Source organism: Sapajus apella, unplaced genomic scaffold, assembly GCF_009761245.1.
Source record: "Sapajus apella isolate SASKATOON/1434 unplaced genomic scaffold, GSC_monkey_1.0 scaffold6, whole genome shotgun sequence".
Taxonomy (NCBI): domain Eukaryota; kingdom Metazoa; phylum Chordata; class Mammalia; order Primates; family Cebidae; genus Sapajus; species Sapajus apella.
The window spans coordinates 19171720-19193424 of NW_022436946.1; the positions used below are offsets into that span (position 1 = coordinate 19171720).

The 21705-nt window shown below is 39.4% G+C and overlaps 1 protein-coding gene across 36 annotated transcripts in view; it reads left to right on the plus strand.

Moving 5' to 3' along the window:
* EPB41L2 (erythrocyte membrane protein band 4.1 like 2) overlaps positions 1–19761 on the plus strand; it is a 225776-nt gene extending 206015 nt beyond the window's left edge. For 34 of the 36 annotated variants that reach the window (XM_032274787.1, XM_032274794.1, XM_032274802.1 and 31 more), the window contains 2 exons: positions 191–306; positions 18511–19761. In XM_032274787.1, the coding sequence (XP_032130678.1) occupies positions 191–301 (111 nt within the window). In that variant the 3' untranslated portion in view covers positions 302–306; positions 18511–19761. Of the gene's footprint in view, positions 1–190; positions 307–3568; positions 3580–18510 lie in introns of those variants that run through there. The other 2 variants (XR_004267794.1, XR_004267795.1) reach the window with 2 other exon arrangements.
* Positions 19762–21705: the final 1944 nt, after the last annotated feature.

Genomic DNA, 21705 nt, shown 5'->3' on the forward strand with positions numbered 1-21705 from the left:
ATGTAGGAAATGAGAAGCAATCTATAAAATGACAATGAGCTCATTCCAAATCTTGCTGCTTCCTCAAATAAAGAAGTGAGCGCCTCTTGGCTTGAGGTTGGGTCCCAGGTGATCACCGTGCGTGTATGTTGCCGTTGTAAGGTGGAGACTGTTCCGAGCTCACAGCTGTTCTCTGTCCTGACCTTGGCAGGCACTGGCTCAGGCGATCAGGGAAGCCCGAGAGCAGCACCCTGACATGTCGGTCACAAGAGTGGTGGTACACAAAGAAACAGAGTTGGCGGAGGAGGAAGGGGAGGAGTAAGTAAGGTAGGAGAGCCCTCATTGTCTGTGGCCTTTCTCATGACTGCTCTGTATTCCTGAACCTGTGAAGGGATGTGAAATGAAAGTTCCTGTCAGTCTCCTTCCTGTTTGACTTTCTAGACTGTTGTCATCTCCAAGTACATCTGCTCAGGTATGATCTCTGTCAACAGATGGTCGTGTGGTGTCATAACTCTGGTTTATTGAGGGGCTTCTAATGATTGACATTCCTATATTGCTTTACTGTTTATAAGTTACATTAGTTAATGTTCACAATGACCCTTTCAGGAAGGTGCTGTTACCTTCTTTGGTTGAGAGATTTTTATTGTAGGAGGGATAAGAGGGAGATGAGTTGAATCCACCCATCTCTACTAAAAATACAAAAATTAGATGGGCATGTTGGTGCCTGCCTATAATCCCATACTTGGGAGCCTGAGGCAGGCAAATCACTTCAACCTGGGAGGCAGACGTTGCAGTGAGCCAGTATTGCGCCACTGAACTCTAACCTGGGTGACAGAGTAAGTGAGACTCCATCTCAAAAAAAGAAAGATACATCCAAGAATGAACCAGAAAGGAAAATATTTCTTTGACTACATAAAAATGGGAATAAATACTTTAGTTAAGCCAATAGAAACAAAAGTAAAGGGTAAATGATTAAGTTTAATGTGCTTGGCAGAGAAAGGAATAATATCCTGAATATATTAAGAACTCTACTGTGTCATTAAGAAAATTTAAACACTTTTGTAGAAAAATGAGCAGAGAATTAAATGAGTAAACATGTGCAAACTAAAAACAATAAACAAAAAATCTCCAGCCTCACTATTACTTAAATCAATACAAATGAAAAATTCAGTGGACAAGTTTTCACCTGTAAATTTGGCAAAACTTATGTTTTTACCAGTGTTGAGAAGGGTGCAGGAAATATACTCGTATACTACTGGGTAAATTAGTAATATTGTATAGAGGACAAATTTGGGGCAAATATATCTAAAAAAATCTACATTAAACATGTCTACTGTTAAACTAGTTATAAGAATTTATCTTAATCATAAATATATATAAATATACACCTACAATGGTATTTATCACATTTTAATATTTATATGTGTATAAATTTATATTTGCTAGTATTAATAAAAGGTGAAAGATTTACACAATCTGAAGAGAATTGTGTAAATGGCAGATGTGTCTCCATCCCCCTGCCTCCCCTCCCCCTACAACCAACAGTGTTCTTTTTCTTCATTCTTGGATCTTCCTGTTACATACAAATTTTACAATCAGATTGCTGGGTTCTAAGATTAAATCCTGAAGAGAAACCAGAGTATTATACTTGCTAATATTAGCAAAAAAAAAAAAAAAAAAAAAAAAAATTGAAATATTCTAAATGGTCAGGAGTCTCCTTTTTGCCAGTTTGGTGAATATGAACTTACGTGTAACTGTGATTATAGTTCCCATTTCCTTCATTAATATCTTTTCATATGGTTTTTGGCCATTCATGTTTTCTCTTCTGTGAAAATATAGATGGCCAAAAAATTCAAAACCTTAAATGCTTGTTTACTTCTCTTGCCTGCTTTTGCTGTCATTCTTTCTTTCATTTGTAACTGATTCTTGATAGTTTCTACATACTGATCCTTTGTCTTTTTTTTTTTTTTTTTTTTTTTTTTTTTTTTTTTTTTTTTTTTTTTTGAGACGGAGTCTTCCTCTGTTGCCAGGCTGGAGTGCAGTGGCGTGATCTTGGCTTACTGCAATCTCCGCCTCCCGGGTTCAAGCGATTCTCCTGCCTCAGCATCTTGAGTAGCTGGGACGACAGGTGCGCACCACCATGCCCGGCTAATTTTTTGTATTTTTAGTAGAGATGAGGTTTCACCGTGTTAGTCAGGATGATCTCAATCTCCTGACTTTGTGATCTGCCCGCCTCGGCCTCCCAAAGTGCTGGAATTACAGGCGTGAGCCACTGCGCCTGGCCCTTTGTCAGTTTTATGTGTTGCAAATATCTTCAGGTTAGTGGTTTGTCTTTCATTATTAAAATAGTTGAATATAGTTGATATTGTTGAGTTTACCAAGCTTTTCCTTTATGACTTAATGTTCTTTCCATACTGTTAGGTGATAGAGATATTTTTAGGTAGAAATCTTAACATTGTTTTTCATATATTCTTAATCCATCTGAAATCATTTTTTCTAAATGATGAAAAGCAGTGGTTCATTTCCTACATAAGTAGCCGACATTCTACCACTGTATTGAAGAGCCCGTCTTTCCGCCTCTCATCTGCAGCATCATATATCATTTCTTACATGTATGGGTGTTTCTGACACTGTTTCTATTGGTTCATGTGTCTATCCCTGCTCTAGTGCCATAATTACTTTAGCTTTATAATAGGTCTTGATATATGGTAGGTGTGTTTCCCTCCTCCTGTGACCCTTCTCCCACCACCAGTAGTGTTCTTTTTCTTTATTATTTGCTCTTCCTGTTACGTAGAAATTTTAGAATCAGATTACTGGGTTCTAAGATTAAATCCTGCTGTACTTTAGCATTGTGTGTTACTCTGTAGCTCAATATGAGGAGAATTACATCTTTCTAATATTGCCTTCTTTTCCATGAACATAAAACGTCTCTATTTGTATATATCTTCTTTAATGTCTTTCATTATAATTATATAGTTTTTCAATCAGAGGAGATCTTACAAATCTTTTCTAGCTGTTGCTAGCATAAAGATATACAGTTGACTTTTTTATATTAATCTTATATCTAGCAACCTGACTCTTCATATCTTACATACTATTTTAAACACAGGGTATATAATGGGCCCATAAGCAAAATCATTAACAATTTTTATAAAAATAAAACATACAGTGGCCTGAGTAAATGCACTGTGCTGTATGTAGATATTGATCTTTTTATCTTTGAGATGTTTTTTCCTTAATGATTTTATTTGTTTTTTATTTTTTTTGAGACAGAGTCTCAATCTGTCACTCAGGCTGGAATACGGTGGCATATTCTCAGCTCACTTCAACCTCTGCCTCCAAGATTCAAGCAATTCTCCCTGCCTCAGCTTCCCAAGTAGCTAGGATTACATGCGCCTGCCACCACACCTGGCTTATTTTTGTATTTTTTAGTAGAGCCAGGGTTTTGTCATGTTGAGCAGGCTGGTCTTGAACTTCCGACCTCAAGTGATCTGCCTGCCTCTGCCTTCCAAAGTGCTGGGTTTATAGGCATGAGCCACTGTACCCAGCCCCCTCATGGTTTTATTATTATTATTATTTTTTGAGACAGATTCTCTGTTGCCCAGGCTGGAGTGCAGTGGTGCGATCTTGACCCACTGCAACCTCCACCTTCCGGGTTCAAGCAGTTCTCCTGCTTCAGCCTCCCGCGTAGCTGGGACTACAAGCGCCTGCCACTACACCTGGTTCCTAATGGTTTTAAATACGGAAGGCTGAAAGGATTCTTTCTTAGGAATCAGAAGACTGAAGGCTGTGTTTTCATCTTGCCAGATATCAAACTATATTGACATTAGGCAAGTCAGTGAATTGTATGATCTACCTTTTAACTCATAAGGCTTATTCTAAGGAAATGATAAGATAATGAATGAGAGAATGAGAAAAGTGAGCATTATAAAAACAAGGTAATAGCACAGGGTATTTTTTTTCTCTAAATTTTATGAATCAGTCACTTCTTAAGAATGCTACACAAAACTTGGTGACACTCTAAACATTACCAGTAGCTCCACCTTTACTTGAAGCATTTTAATAAGTTTTTAAATGAATTAGTTATATCACTTATTCCTAGCACCTTATATTCATTTTTACAATGGACAACACAGACACACAGCTTTTGAAGTTTGCCCATCTCAGAGGCTTTTATGAGAAGCAGCGTTAAACAGATTTAGGAAGTTAAAGTATAAACTTACATATAAGGTGAATAAACTAGATAAATTTGGAAAGACTGATTCATGCATTCAAAAAATATTTAATGGGCACCCAAATGTGCTAGGGTAGGGCTAGGTATTGAGGATTCCATGATAGACAAAGCAAACACGGTCACCTTCCTTGGCGGAGAGGATGTGTTCCAGGAAGGGAGGTGTGAATATTAACAAATGAGCAAAATGTAAATGTGATAAGCTCTCTGAAGGAAATAAAATGCTATGAGAGAGCAGAATAGGAGACTGGAACTATCACACATTTAACCAATTACTTGAGAAACAAAGTTTGAGTTTGAAATCTGAAGGACGACTAGGAATGACCTCAGTGTCTCAAAGTCATTTTGGCATCTCTACCCCCCACTGGCTGCAGCTCACTCTTAAAAAATTTCCTTTGCTGGTGACTGTCAGATCTGGGAAGAGTGTGTTTTCACTGTTTCAGCTACTGCCAGGATCCCACAGAGGCAGCAGGTGGGCCAAGGCAAAGAGCAGGATCAGGACAATATCTGAATGTCAAAAAAGAAGGGGAACTGTCTGCAATGTATCTGCTCCAGCTCCCTTTTGCAGGCACATAAAGCTCTCCTCCTGACCTGATCTCTGCCTTTGGAGTAGCTCTGAGCTTTTGATCAAGTGTTGAAAGTGGGGGGATGGGGGAGGCAGACAGAAAGATGGTAAAAGAATAACCTGCGGAGGACGAACCTCCCAAGTCCACCTTTCTCAGCAGGTGGTGGCCAGCTGTGAGGCAGAGAGGAGCTAAATGCAAACTCTGTTAAAAAGAAAACACACTTTAGGTAAGGACTTCACTAAATCTTTGTAACTTTTTTATGTCCTTTTAAGGACTACTCCCTCCTGCCAGCTTAGCTCAAATGCATATTTATGAGCCCTCATATGGATGAAAAATATTGCTGACCTTATTACCACTGCAGTCATATTCCCAAAGAGTCCCGATCAGGAGGGAGAAGGGTTCCAGGCCTGGTGGTGGTATCTGTGTGGCCTCAGAAAGAATGAGCCACAGGAGAGGGAGCTCTCCCAACCCAGACTTCACAGGCGCCTCTCTGACTCTTAGAGTAATCATTGATGTAGGGTAAAAAAGTGAACGAAGCCTCCTGTTTATCCAAAAGCAGTGAGCACCTGAGGTATGAAATGACAGAGGAGTGGCTGCTCATCCTTTCACTCATCTGTTCATTTATTTGTTCGTTACATAAATATGTATGGAACGCCCACTGGGTTTTGTCTACTCTTTTGCTAAATATCAAATAAAATAAGGTCGGCACTTCAGACAATAATCAGTGATAGCAGAAGAATTTCAAGTTTTGTGATATATTCTGAATCTTGTGATGGGAACAAGAAAGAGAGACCTCTAAACCAGAATAGGGTTTCAGAGATGTTTCACTTAAGCTTCATGCTGAGTAGGAGGTAGCTCTATGAAAAAGGAGTAAAGGGGGCCATTCCAGGCAGGATTGGGAGCATTGAACCTGACACTCCAAGAACAGCGCACAATCAGATGTAGCTGGACTGTGGGATACTTGTAGGAGAGTGATGGAGATGCAAGAGGAAGGAGGCAGAGGCCCGATGCCAAGGAGTCTTCTAAGCCAAGCTGAGGAGGCTAAACTATCCTGAAAGTGATAGGGAGCTCCTCCTGTATTTGACAGATGGTGACTCTCAAATAGAGTCAAGTCACTTACCTTCTCTGTGACTTGTTGACTGTCGGCATGAGGCTGTGGAAGTTAGTGCACTGGGAAGATGGAAGCAGAGGAGAATCACACGTTATATTTAGGTTTTTGGCCTAGACAAGGAGTTGATGTTGGCACGTATAATTTGAATCATGCAATACATGAGTCTTGTCTTTTGCATGTCATGGCCATATTACTATGGTCAGTTTTCTCTGCTTGGCTACCTTAAAGCAAAGGTATATTTTTTGTTCTGCGGTACTGCTGGAGAGACCAACTGTCATATGAATTCTGGAGGAAGCTTCGAAGTGAATCTGTAAGGCCCCATCTTATTCACACCCATGACATGATTAATTGGAAGTTTCCCAGATCGTCTGCATGTTCAGAGGGAGCACAGGATAGGAGATTTGCTGGGCTCGAATCTACTTCTTAGTTGTGTGACCTTGGCAGATTTCGGCCCTTTGTCTAGAGCTGTCCTCTGTAAACTGGGGATGATGATAGAAACAGAAGAGCTTTTTTCCAAGGCAGGTTGTTAAGAACTTTCTATAACTTACAAGGTCGGCCATGAACCCTTTTTGCTCTTAAGAGTCCAATGAAAATGAAAATTTTCTACCCCAGAGATACTGAGTTTGAGATGCATATGATATGCAGAGGTGGCAAATTCGGAAGCACAAGAGTGTTGAGAGATTTGTGAGTCCCCTGAATGCGTCGTGTACTGATGGAGCCTGTGGTTTGAGCTGTGTTATCTGGGGCTGGCTCGGAGTTGAGGTCTAGGGAACAGAGGCCATAAAGATGGAGGAGCCAGGAGGCAGAAAGAAAACAGGGAAAAAGGGGAAGTGACACAGCTGCAAAGCAAGATAACTTCAAGAAGGAGAGAGGAACCAAGTATTAAATATGGCAGAAAAACCAAATGAGTGTGGTTTTGGGAATTGGCGAACAGGGGTCAACTTGGAGCCTTTGTCAGAGCTGTTTCAGTCTGGTAGTGGGGAAAGGGCCCTGTAATGGGTTGAAAACAGAGAGATTCTACATGGACAGTGTTTTAAGTTGAAAACCCAGTAATAGTACCTTTTGCTCTTCCATCAGCTCTTTCTGGCTTCATCTGAGAAGATGGAGAACATTAGATGTCATGGAGCTATTGGAGCTAGTGCTGTGATTATTAAAAGCAGGGTCACTTCATCATGCCCAGGAACCTCTTAGACAGACCCTGTGTCCCACTCTTTAACCTGCCGTGAATACCTCTAAATTAGTCATATTGCTTTTAACACTGTTGGTGGGTGCATGAATGCCACTTTCTAAACAACACAATCTTGTGTTTGCTTCAAAGTCAGGGTGATGTGCCCAGTTTCAAAACATGAACTCAGAAGCCAAATAGGAAATTAACATGAGCTGCCTAGCTGACTTGATGAGAGAAAAGAACCCTGTTGGCTGACTGAGCTCTAGCTAATCATGAGCCACTCATTTACATGTGGGCCCTGATGAGTGTCACCCCTGACCTTCAACAAGAACAAACCTATTGACTTCCAGATGACTATTTTAGTTCTGCAGGCATATCAAATATATTGCATTTTTATTTTATTTGCTGAGTTGTGCTAGTCTCATACCTAAAATTAGCATCTTATTACTGCTTCATTTTCAATATAGATTAATCACACCTCACATGAGAACTGATTTCTTCTGCATAGAAATCAAAAGCCAGTTTTGGTTTAGTGAGTTTGAGGCACAGCCAGTTTTCACTCTGAAATGCTGGGGAATGTTTTAATTTAACGTTGCGCTACCAGGTTGTTATCAATGAGTCAGTTATAATTGATTTGAACTCCTCCACACAAGAGGTGCTGGGTGCTACTGCTCTAGTGCAAACATTAAGGTCAGGCAGTATCACTCATTCCCCAAGACTTGCTCTTGGACGTAACCATTACTGACTATTATTTTTTCAAATGAAACTATCTTTATTTTTTTCTTCTGGTGATAAAAGAGAGGTTATAACTTTTTTAAGGGGAGAGACAGTAGAAAATGTAAGTGACCCATAAGTCCCACGCTCCCGGAGATAATCTCTTTACAGTGTGTAGGGTGTACTTATAAACATATGCACATATAAACACTCACATACACATACATTCCTCTATCTGCATAGGCTAATATTGTGATTCTGTCATATGTCTTACTTTTTCCTCCATTTAGCACATTATAGTTATTGGTCCTTGTTTTTACCCCATCATTTTTCAGCAGCTGCTGAATGGATGAGTGATGGTTTACTTAAATAGCCCCTATTAATGGGTATTTAAATTACCCCTCATTTTTCATAATTATTATACAGCTTCAAAGATTATACTTGTTTGTACATTTTTGTGTGTTGATCCCATTGTTTCTCCAGGGCAAATATGTTTAAAATTGGAGTTGATATGCCACCAAGGTTGTTTTTTGTTGTTTGTTTTTTTGACAGAGTTTCACTCTGGTTGTGCAGACTGAAGTGCAGTGGCACAATCTTGGTTCACTGTAACTTCCGCCTCCAGGGTTCAAGAGATTCTCCTACTTCAGCCTCCCAAGTAGCTGGGATTATAGGTGTGTGCCATCTCACCCGGCTAATTTTTGCATTTTTAGTAGAGACAGAGTTTCAGTATGTTGGCCAGGCTGGTCTCGAACTTCTGACGGACCTCAGGTGTTATGCCTGCCTTGACCTCCCCAAAGTGCTGGGATTATAGGCATAAACCACCACTCCTGGCCCACCAAGGGTTTTTGACATATTACCAAATTGTCCTCCTTAATGGTTCTGCAAACGTAGGCCCCTACTCGCAGTTTGTGAGCTTATGTTTCCCTACAGCCTTGGCAACACTAAGCATTATTAAACATTTTTTAAAAAAAGCTTTGCCATTCTGATCAGGAACGAGCATTTTCTCCCTTGCTTGAATGGTGAGGAAAGAGCCTTCTTTGATTGTATTTTTTCAATGCTTGTTGGAATACATGTATACGTATGCTACAGGCAGTCGTAGACACACATATAATCATATACTTTGCATATCTTTTGGTTGCCAGTTTGTGTCCTTTGTCCATTTTCCTATTCAGGTGTCTGTTTATTTCTCTCGTAGAGATTAATTGAATGGATGCATGATGATTTACGTAAATAATCCCTACTAATGGGCATTTAAATTGTCCCTCAGTTGTCACAATGATCACACAGCTTAGTAACTTGAGAAGATGAGTAACTAATCTTTTCAGATTAGTTAATTAACCCCTTAGGCACAAATGCTATATTTTCCCCCCAGTTTAAAAAATTATTATTAAGCATTAGAAATGGCACCAAAAGTGGAGAAAGGGGCAAGACAGAGCTGACTGCTTAGAGATGAGCAGGCCATTTCCACAGTTTTGTTTTGTGTTTTGGCCTAAACGGTATGTCTTAGACTTTAAATCAGTTATTCATGCTTAAAAATTAGAAGATACTCAGCAATTTTAGACAAGTCAGAAGCTCTGCTGACATTGAGCCTGTTCTCCCCCTGGTGAAAATACTGGAGCTAAGTAGGCATGGCCAGTGTCAGGCTGGGAGGAGCTCTCTAGGTCACCACAGTGCTACTGCCTGTCCTATCCTGTCTTTGTGTTGAGGCCCTTGGGTACCAGTCTCTTTATGTGTGTATGTTACCCATCTGGCCTCTGGCCGGGTTGGGGTGGTGGTTATGACTCTGTTACCCTGTCCCAGGATGTGTTTAAGAGTCTGGAAATGTGAAGAATATTTAATATTAAACTGCCTGTAGAGAATCTTCATGTCTCTCCTCCAACCTTTTTTTTGAATGATTTTTTAAATTTTACTTTACATTTTGGGGTACGTGTGCAGATCTTGCAGGATTGTTACATAGGTATGCACATGCCCTGGTAGTTTGCTACCTCCATCCCCCTGTCGCTGACATTAGGTATTCCTCCTAATGTTAAACCCTCCCCAAACCCCCCACCCCCTGCTATCCCTCCTCTAGTTCCCCACCCCACAACAGACCCCAGTGTGTGTTGTTCCCCTCCCTGTGTCCATTTGTTCCCCTCCCTGTGTCCATTTGTTCCCATTGTTGAATACCCACTTATGAATGAGAACTTGTGGTGTTTGGTTTTCTGTTCTTGCATCAGTTTGCTGAGAATGATGGTTTCCAGATTCATCCATGTCCCTGCAAAGGACATGAACTCATCCTTTTTTGTGGCTTCATAGTATTCCATGGTGAATATGTGCCACATTTTCTTTATCCAGTCTATCATTTTTGGTGGGCATTTAGGTTGGTTCCAAGTCTTTGCTATTGTAAACAGTGCCTCAATGAACATACGTGATGTGAGGGCAATCTGGCTGAGACATCTGTCACCCCATTGATCACCAGGGTTGATTTGGCTGATCTGGCTGGCCAGGTAGGTGTTCCTTTCATCCCTCACCACTCCATATGCATCCCTCCCGAAGCTGCGCGCTCAGTTGAAGAGGATGGCCATCCCCGATAGACGAGGACCGGTCTTCGGTCAAGGGTATATGAGTAGCTGCGCTCCCGGCTAGAACCTCCAAACAAGCTCTCAAGGTCCATCCTCCAACCTTTTTTATAAGGAAATAGGATCCTAGACATTAACATAACTGCCACAGGTCACCTGTGTACGTATAGATTCATTTGTCTCAAGGCTTTTCTGTTAGATATCCCAGACAGCAATTGTTTAAACATGTAAATTTTGTGGGTGGCATCAGAAGGGGATTTTGCTGTGCCAACTCATTAACAAATTTGTGTATGTGTGTGTGGTTTTAAAGATAATCCTGTCGTTATGAGGATTACAACCCAAGGACATATTGATGCTTTCTTGCATCAAAATAGTTGAGTTAGCATTAGGGCATGTGGGAATCTGGACCTGTTCTGTCCAGTATTGTAGCCAGTACCCACTTGTGGCTACCGAGCACTTGAAATGTGGCTAGTTGAAACTGAGATGTGTTGTAAGTGTAAGCCATTTACTGGATTTCAGACGTGCGAAAAAAGTAAACTCTTCCTAATTTTATAAATTAATTACTTATTGAACTAAAATTTGGGTATATTGGGTTAAATACCTACATTAAAATTAAATATCCATGTTTCTTTTTATTTTTTGTAATGTTGCTTCTAGAAAATTTACATATGTGCTCACATTCATTGCTTGTAGTCTATTTGTCTTGGACAGTGCCGATCTATGGAGGGTAGGAGGGGGCGAAGTGAGAAGAAAACCTTAAATTAATATGGCATGATGCGGTTTAAGATTGTGTGTGTGTGTGTGTGTGTGTGTGTGTGTGTGTGTGTGTGCGCGCGCGCGCGCGCGCATTTGAGAGAGAGAGAGAGGGGGGGGGGGGGGGGGGAGGGAGACAGAGACAGAGAGAGAGGCTGAGACTGCTAGGGGGCAGGGAATAGTGTTTTAGGATACGTTTATTTAGCTTTGAGGAAAAGTAATTGTTTTCCCATGCTCCCTCAGATAAAAAGTCAGAAAGTTGGGTCTAGAAATTTCTTCTGATTCCCACTAACCACCGTTTTTCTAAAAGACGAAAGCCTTGTTACGGAGTATTTTTAAGCTCTTATTTGATGCTACAGAGAAATGTTTTCTCATTGCTACCTATCTTATGAACCTAAGGTTAACACAAGCTCAGCTCTAATAAAGTACACTGAGTGGAGCCTGACCATAGTTCATCTGTTATTTAAAAGGAGCTTTACGATTTTGTAGAATGCTTTTATATCAAATTCTGAGAAGATTTGACCTAGCAGAGTGAACCAGAAGACCTTAACAGCTTTACTGCCAGCACCACTACTCTTAGAAACTTGTGTGTGGCTTCAGTGATTTGAGGAAACCAGTTTTTTAAAGAAGTAAGAGTCCTCATGGAATATCATAGATACAGTTAATCAACAAAAGAGAACAGAAAAATGAACCTGATGTTTTTCCACTTAAGAAAATGGGCAGACGAGAGTAATGGTAAAAATGGGAATTAGTGCTTCTTCCTAAAGACATAATACAATTGTGTTGGGTTTTTTTTTTTTTTTTGCCCCGCTTCCTCGTGCTCCTGTTCTTCAGTCTGTTACAAATTAGTCCCTGTTACTTTCACTTCCAGATTCATTAATTTATAATATGAGTCTGTTTTGTTCAAGGCACTATCATAGTTGTGTGTGAGAGAGGAAGGCATAGGAACATGCATAAAAAAAAAGTCCAGGTTTATTTTTCATTCAAACATACAATGTTCAGGGTTATTTTACATTCAAACATAACAAAAATAGTATATTTGACGAAAAGCCTAGCTAAAGGGCTGTGAAAGTTGACAGGAGAAATGCTTCTGATTGGCCGATCAAGACAAAGCGCCACAGAATGGTTGCAGGAAAGCTCCTCTGTGCCGAGCACCAAGGGGATCTGGATGGTTGGGGGATCCGGGGAGGGAGGAAAGAGCACTTGGGAAAACAATGGGACGGATGTCAGGAAAAGCAAACTTCCATCGTGGTTATGTGTAGAGTTCCCAGCACAGCTGGAAACATTGTTGAAGGCAAATTGCAGATGGTCTTACCTGCCATGTCCTTTAGTAATATTAATTTGTTAGTAGTGTGTATGATGGACTGAAAAACTACTAGATTAGATGAAGTACCCTGTAAAGACACCAAAATACTGGTTCAGACAGTTAGTAATGGGGAGACTGAACTGGACATCTCGAAGAGTAAGACTGAATTTAACTTGGAAGCAAGACCTGAAGTAAAATACCATATAGGAACATCTATAAAAATTAAGTCCAGTATTTTTTTCCTTTTCAGTTAGATGAAACTCAGTATCTATACCTCTTTGAAGTAAAGTTATATTAGCACATAGGTCTTTGAGAGTAATACAGTTCATTCAGAGGGCACAGGGCTCAGGAAGGTCAACCCAGTCCTGAAAGGCCTGAAGATGGGACTTTGGTCTTCAAGGACCCACAGGAGAGCCTCCTGAGAAGGTGGGAGCTCCAAACAGCATTAACGTGTTCCAGCAAACCAGGAGAAGCAAAAGCATTTTGCTGAATTATTTGTAGAACAGATACTCTGCTTCATTTGACTGCAGAGAAAAATACTGGATTTAATTTCTCCCTCTACTCAGCAGAGACACAAATATCGGTGATAGAAGAAAACGGCAGTAGATTACTGATAGCAGATTAGATATAAGCAGTTCTCAAACCTGATGGTCTCAGGACCACTTTATACACCTCAAAATTATTGAAGAACCCAAAGAGATTTTGTTCATGTGAATTACATCTATTGAAATTTATCATAAGTCAAAACAGAGAAATTTTACAAATATTTACTAAGGTAAAAATCATTACATGGTGAAAAAAGTCTCTCTAGAAAGACTATGTTGTAGGATCCAACTCTGACATCCTGGAAAAGGTAAAGTGATGGAGACAGTAAGAGGGTCATTGGTTGCCACTGATCTCATCAAGAGTCTTTCAATATTGGGAAGCCGTCAAGCCCATGGTGACCAAAACACTGTTTTCCAAATTCTAATGTTCACCTAAAAGCTTGAATTTTATCATTGGCAACAAGTGCTGTCAATTGTTTCTCTTGAGGCGACAGGCTCAACTTCATTTTCAATAAAAGGTTTGCCGAGTACCCACATTGAATAACATCGTCTGTCTGCCAGTGATTCTCTCAAGTAAGAAAGGTGGCTTATGAAAAAGCAGCTGCTTCAACTCACAGTTCAAACACTCGCATCGATGCTTTTCCTCTAGACATTGTGCATTTGTATACAGCGGGAGTGTCGCGTGCATACTAACCATTTCGTCACACAGAATACTAAAAAGACGCACTCAGGGTTGAGATGTAAGAGAATTAATATTCCTTCTGTTTCCTCAAGGACATCCTTAAGTGAAACTGTCTTCTCTGTGTGCACACTGGTAAAGAATAAGGTGACAGGTGGGGCGTGGTGGCTCACGCTTGGGAGGTTGAGGTGAGAGGATCACTTGACGCCAGAAGTTTGAGGCCAGACTGGGCAGTATAGCAAGACCCTGTGTCCACAAAAATTTTTTTTTAATTGGCCGGGTATAGTGGTATGTGCCTGTATTCCTAGCTACTTGGAAGGCTGAGGCAAGAGGATCCCGTAACTCCAGGAGTTCAAGGCTGCAGTGAAATATGATCACACCACTGCACTCCAGCCTGGATGACTGGAGACCCTGCCTCTTAAAAAAAAAAAAAAAGAAAGAAAGAAAGAATAAGATTACATGAAGTATATTTTGATTCCTCTGCTTCAACTTACGTAGGCTGAGCTGCCAGTATGTTTACTCACCATTGCCAGTATGTTTCACCATTGGTGAAAATGCTAACACACTGAAAAGGACATAATGTCTTAGTATGATAATGAAGACAGTTTTGACTCTATGTTCCCCTTAAAGAGACTCAGCAGTCCTCAGGGGCTGTAGGCTACACTTCATGTATATTTTAGTGGTAATACAGACATTTTAAGTATGGGCTATTTTCCAGGTTTAACCAAATGGAAATTTAGCAGCTTACATTTTTTGGCTCTGGGATTTTTATTTTATTTATTTATGTATTCCATACAGAGTCTTGCTCTGTCAGCCAGGCTGGAGTGCAGTGGTGTGATCTAGCTTACTGCAACCTCTGCTGCCTGGGCTCAAGCGATTCTCCTGCCTCAGCTTCCTGAGTAGCTGGGATGACAGGCATGTGTCATCATGCCTGGCTAATTTTTATATCTTTTGTAGAGATTGGGTTTTGCCATGTTGGCCAGGCTGGTCCCAAACTCCTGATCTTAGGTTATCTGCCCTCATCAACCTCTCAGATTGCTGGGATTACAGGCCTGAGCCACTGTGCCAGGCCAATTTTTATAATTTAAATAATGGAAATTCTGTTTAGAAATTAAAATCAAGTATGCAAATTGAGGACCAAAGAATAATAAAAATGAAAAGTACAGCATTTGAAATAACTGTCAAATCCATAAAAGATCATATTTAAATTACACCTGAGTACATGGAGGTTATTTTTGTTTAGGAAATGCAGTGTGTCTGAAGTAAACATTTTATTCCTGTTTTCAGACTCTTTGATTATATTATTGTTCTGTGGTAACTGAATCTTCATTAATCTGAAGAAATGTTGTTTTCTTGCATTTGCATTGTTGTATTATATAGAGGAAAACTACATTTTTGCATTTTTGTTGAGACTTCTCTCTGGATGAGTGCTGTACCACTTAAAAGGCAGCATTGCTAGTGTTTTGTGTCAAATGCTTTTTAAAATCAATTTACAGAGTCAATTTCTGTAATAGAGCACCCAAGATTGAGATCAATACATTGATCCCTTTGTCTCTAGAAACTCAAAGATTGTGCTTTTCAGATGACATCATAGAACTTCTCTGTATGGACTATTTTCACCGCTGTTCATTGGGTGCCCTGAGAAGGATAAATAACTCTCTGATCCTTCTGTGAATGCTTGAGACAAGGTGTGCAACCATCATGTATCCTTGAAGAACTTGGACATAGAATTACACCTGTGATTAGGTGAACTTTAGCCACATTGATCTATTCTCACATTGACCAAAAGAGGGGGACATAGACTAGGGAATGTGACAACAGTAGTTAGAAATGTTTACTGACATTGTATAGGCCTGGGGTGGAACAAAGCATGGAAACAGAACAATGGTGTGAAGGCTTTTATTTTTGTCCCCTTGACCACAATTCTAATATGTAAAGTATAATCCATATACTTAACAGCTATGATCTTACCCAAACTCAGGATGAACCTTGTGATATTGTAAAAGTGAAAGCAGGTTGAATTAATGTCTATAATTAATGCCTTGTCAATTTGTATTGACGAAGATGCCCAGACGTCTACGAATATGAGTAGAATTCAAGCTTAGAGAAGAAAGAAAAGAAAGTTCTTGAAACTTCTGCAGCTCTTACATGAAGAGCCAGTGCCTAGTTTTCAGTTTAGTTGGAATATGTAATCAATAATTTAGTCCCAAACTCTAGCCTGTTAAAAATTGTCAAATATTAAGCTTATTTCTCACAGACACCTGCCACAGGACAGAAAACTATAATATTTCTGATGCTTATGTAGCAGTGACATTGATGATTCCATCTTCATCTTTTCTCTTTCCCAGCCCCAAAGCTTGGGAACATGTTTCTACATGTGTTTACGTGCAAAAAAAAAAAAAACAGTCAAAAAAGATAAGTGGATATGTAAATAAAATCTTCATACAATAAGTTACTCCCTGTTCATCCACACCAGTAAGGAACTGGGATGTTTTGACACAATATCTAACTCAGAGTTAAACTGGATTTACTGCTTTTTAAAGAATGAGAAAATAAGTAAAATTTAACATTAAAATGCCAATAAGTGATTCTGAAAGCTGTTTGGAATCCTAAGAGCACATCAAGGTTATCATTTACAATACTTTTTACCAGAAAAAAAAAAGCGTATTAATGGAAATAAATTATATTTTGAGTTTATTTGGGTAACTATGTCTTTTTCTCTATTTTTAGCTCAGTAGATGGTGAAGTTTTTTGAGATCAAGATCTATTCCCTTCAATTCCTACATATGCTTAGTTTCCTATAATAACTTTGAAACAAGTTTAATTTTAGCTTTTCTTTACAAATTTATGACTCATTACAAAGTGAAAATTTTATTTTTGATGAAAACAGATGCAAAGAAATAAAGTGATATGGAGCCTGGAGAAAAGGAGACTAGAATCCTAAACATTGTTCTCTCTGTCGGTTTTCAGGCCCCGCTAGCATCAGGGGTTAGTTTTTTTTTAATAACCTAAACTGCAAAATGGCAGCTGTGTTCAACAAATGATGCGTATTTACTAAACAAAGCAAATGGAAATGCCAGCTCTGAAGGGACAAGAACAGGTCGCATGCCTGAAGGTGTCATGTAACCACCAAATCCAGTTCGATTGGTAGTTGTATCCATTCCCCTTCATCAGCCCCCACATCTCTTTTCACAATTACTAACCTAGAAAAAGACTTTGTGTTTTCTCCATTGATTTTTTTCCCTGCCTAGAATGAAGCAGAAATACTAATGAGTAATGAAATAGCCCAAGGCAGACAACAGGGTAGAAAACAGTGAAGTTGATTAATCAATCTGTCCTGGATAATCAAGAGGCTCTAATATTATCTGTGATAAATCTAAACGGTAGGGACTTTTTTCATTGAAGCAAGACTTAATTTTACCTAACCAAAAGAGTGTACATTCTAATTGACTTTGGGTCCAGTGTCTCTTGGGAAAGATATTACTACTCTTCACTGTCCATTGTAATTACCTATCATTTGCCAAAACCTCCAACCAAGTTGAAATATAAAATGAAACAGCTGCCACCTTAAAACCTTGTTCTCTTTCAGGGCCATTGCACCATCATGGATTTTTTTAGTCTTCTGTCCTACCCGCTTACCTTTGATTGTGAACTTCTGCAACACTGTAGCTTTCATTCATTCTTATGCTCACATGAGACTTAGTTCTGTTGGTTTCACTTATCCCTTGTTCTCATGGCCAAATCTATATCCCTAGGCCTTATGCCTCACGCAGGCAATCAGCCTACATGCTCTCGTTTTTTTTGAGGTCCCAGAATCCAAACCTTATCATCCACTCTATACTTCCTTCTCAATCCCCACACTCTGATTTTTCTAATTAGTGGTGCCTCTCAAATTTCCCTACCCACCTGATTTATGTACCAGCCACTCAAGTCTGAGTCCCTGCTGTCTAGCAGGAATGCCTGACATTTGTCATCTTCCTCGTCCAGTCGGACTCCTGCAGTGGTCTCCTGACTGTTGTTCCTGCCTGTACTCCTTGCTGGCTTCAGCTTATTCATCACTGAAGCCACAGTAGTGTTCTCAAAACGTAAATCACGCTGTGAGAAACCCTTCCTCATCCCAGCCTCCTTTCCTGGGCTTATCATGCCCTGCATGAACTTGCCAACCCCAGGATCTTTGACCTGTCTCTTATCTCTCCGGGGCTCTTGTACTCTGCCCTGGACCGTTGCAGTAGACTGCCAACTGGTCTTTTTGTCCGAATGTTCTTCCTTAATTCATTTTTTTCTAGTCTGTTATATCAAGCTCGTACTTCTCAGTCTATTAAAGAACAGACCTAATAATTTGTACCTTTATTTACTACTCACTATACCAATGCTTAACTGTAGTAATGTCCATTTCTTCACCGTCCTGTTCCTCCCATTCATTCCTGCCTCCTCTCCCCACATACATCTTACTGTCATAATACCATGTACTTTTTCACTTCCCTGCCCCTTAGCCCATCGTGTTTTTCCACGTGAAGCACCATTTTCATTCATTTCAGCACAAAGAAAACGGACTTTGACTTTCCCTCTCCGAGTATAGCTTTAAAACCTACCCTGATTTCTGTCTTTAAATTCTTACTATATAAATTGTCTCTGTTTTATGCTAATAAATTCTTTTGCAGTGAACTCTTATTTGCCAGTTGCTTCTAGTGTACGTGTCAATTCTCCAGGTATTTTAAGGCCCTTGAGAGCGGAATAGTGTCTCATGCTTGTCTTCTGATAAACCTACTATTTACTGTAAGACTAGGCAGACAGTAACTTGATTACTTGATTGAAAATTCGATGAATGTTACTTACCATTTTTTTTTCAAGCCTGTGTTTTTGGAATATTTAAGCCTTCTCTTTGTTTTTTCTCTCCTAGAAAGTCATTTTTTAAACAACAGTCAACTTTGTGAACCCCTGAAGATTTTTTTGACCATTCCGAGTCTTAATGCCACACCACTACTCCAGCGAATTTATGCTACGACTGGTAACAATGACCGGAAGCCTGAAGAATTAAAATGCCAACACCAAACCTTTTCTTACCAGCTCTGGTCTATATTGCTCCCGTGCATTTTAATAGATTATTTTGTTTTATAACCACTTCTAAATATTCTTGGTTCTTTCTTTTTTTGTTGTTAATTAGGGGGTTTTGTTTTTGTTTCCTGTTTACTTTGTGTGCAACTACCTGCTTCTAATGACTCACTTTGATCAAATGACAGTGAACAAGGCCAGCCCAAGCTGGTAAGGTGCTGTTCACTTGGACAGGTGCTGTTGTGCAGAAAGGAAACTCTGTGACTAATTTAGATAGTGGCTTCCCTTCTTCCAGATTCTTTCCATTGAATCCTCACAGTAAATATTTACGGAGTTTTCCAGTTGCAGTAAATATACTGTATGAGAAAATATTAATACAGATTAAAATTTCTTACATCTTGAAAATTTTCTAATATTTGAGAATTTCACAGGGGATGTTTTTTATACTGGCCCCTTTTGACTTTCCCGTCCTGTGACTTTCTGCTGTTAGTAGAGAGTCAGAATCTCTGGACTGGAGAATTATGAAGAAGTTCACTGACTGTGCACTGTGCTTAGAGACCCTGCCGCACCACAGTGCCAATGCTTCTCAGACACAAGTCCATCGGCAGCATTCCAGAACAGGAGGGAACAGAGAGAGAAAACTCTTTCTTCCCTTCTACTAAAAGATTCAGGCAGCTTAAAACCTTAGTGCTTTCTTTCTTAACATATCCAAACTTCAATACTTTCCATTATTTGAACACTTGGGTAGAACCTTTGCTTTGTGTTAAACCTCCTTGTCTACATGTAAAACTGACCTTTTGTTATTGAGCAGGCCTATCTCTTTCAGATAGTTTGATGATTCACACAGGTTTGAGGACGCTGGGGAGAGGGGGAGGGGGCTGTGGTGGTTCTCTGTTGGTTCCAAGAAGATTTTACCATTTAAAGCCGGCACCAGAGACCTGATAGGGACTTATTAACTATATTGAACATTTTTTTCTTTGCTTTTGACCCTATGTATAGTTACGATGCCAGATTAGATTTATAGCAGCTTCAAGTTGTATTAAATGATATTTTGCCTCCTGTAATACTGTTATAAAATAAAGTTTGTTTATTCTCTAAACTTGTCATTTCTCTTTTTCTAAAGCTTTAAAAAATGAACTCGGTGATATTTTTCATCAGAAGTCTTAGTATTTTGTGAAAAGTAGCGATTCAAAAATCTGTTTTCAGTTCTTTTCTAATTTGATGATGGTGCCAACATCACTATTTGAAACGGTGAAAGCAACATTGAAAGTTTGTAAATCTAATGTTCAGCGTGCCAGATTCCTTCTGCTTGATTAAATAATCCATCCCAGCTTTTACGAATTCTCCAACGGATGTTTTTGCTTGTTTTCTTTGTGCATTTTTCATTTTGTTTTCAGGAAATATTTTAGCTGTACCATCTGAATCTTGCTTCTCTGCTTCATGTCCTTCTTTACTTTGAGTCCACTGGCCCTCTGTGTATCAGGCGCACCAGGCTGCTGAGGGGCTGCATTGGGATGGTTATTGCGATCATCCAGTCTGATTGGGATGGTTTATTGTAAAACTTTTGTCAGGGCACACCAGGTTATGAGCCTAATTATATAGCAAATAACCAACAGGGTATATTTCTTGTAAAGCATTTTATAGAATTTTTTTCTCTAGTCATTTAAAGTAAGTACATTAAATACAATTTGCATAACTGTCATCTTTGAGATCTGTTTCCACTAAATTATCTCTCGCCTTGTGAAAGGCCTTTCTCACTTTCTCTAAAATTATTACAAAAACAACAACTCCCTGGAGAATCCAATCTCAGCAAGCCAAGCTTTAGAAATACTGTGGAACCAAATGTGATTTTGCAAATGGATGTCTCATCAGAAAGTTTGTCTAACACTCACATTGAAATCATAGGTTGATCTTCCCAGGCTGTTTTGAAGACCCATTTGCAATGATAAGAAAGTTTGTCTTCACAGGTCCCGTGGTCTAAGAAATGTGGTGTGCGGGGATTTGGGCTCAGTTATATTCAGCGAAGACAGCAAGAACAGGGTTTAGGGTCCTGGGGGCATTGAGAGAATCTGTGGGAATGAATACCCACAGAGCTGCTTGAAGCAATGTTGATAATCCCACAGGTAGCTACAGAAGCAAGGCTGTCTTGTAAAAATATTGTATTATAAAATATTTCTCTGGCTGTTCTAATCTCATCTGGTAAATTGAGCTAAATGATAGAATAAATAGGAAAGTGGATCAATAAGGTTTTGAGACTTGGATTTGAAAAATTTGAAAAGTGGAAAGAATATTTTTAAATCCCCAATCTGTTTGATGGTAATTATACATTGGATGGTATTTTTGAATACATGTTTTCCACTATCTCCTGCTTGTCACTCACATGTTAGACTATATGTCATTGCCTACGTTGTGATAAATTCAGAGGCCTCTTCTGATTGGCACACCAATTATAAAGTCAGAAAGCAAGAAGCTTATGAGCATGCTTTGAAAATTCTAGTGATTTTTTTCATAAATAGAAATCAGAAAACTTACTTTCAAAATGTACTTAACATTATGCATTCTGAGAGTTATCAGAGTTCAGAATTTTGATGGTTATCAGAGTTCTGAACTCTGGTTTCTGATACTAAGTCTTGCCAAAGAACTTGAGATTTCAGCAAAAAACTATTCTTACTGTCTAGGAGTTTTTACCTCTTTTGGATTTTCCTGTCGATACTAAATTATGTCTGGAAAATTCTGGAGGCACTTAGCCAGATTAACTATTTTTTTAAAGGTTTGCAAATAATACTTCAGAAAACGTAATATGGGCCCTTTCTTGCCAAAATGTCTGTTCTGTCAGCTAGGTTTAGGATGGGGAGCACTCATGGACTTGCAGTTTCCCAACACCGAATTGCCAACATGATTATCAAAAGAGATGGAAAGATAATATTTACAGCTTTGAGTATTAAATTTTTAGCTGGTCACAGTGGCTCACACCTGTAATCCCAACAGTGTGGGAGGTTGAGGCAGGAACGTAACTTGAGGTCAGGAATTCAAGAATAGCATA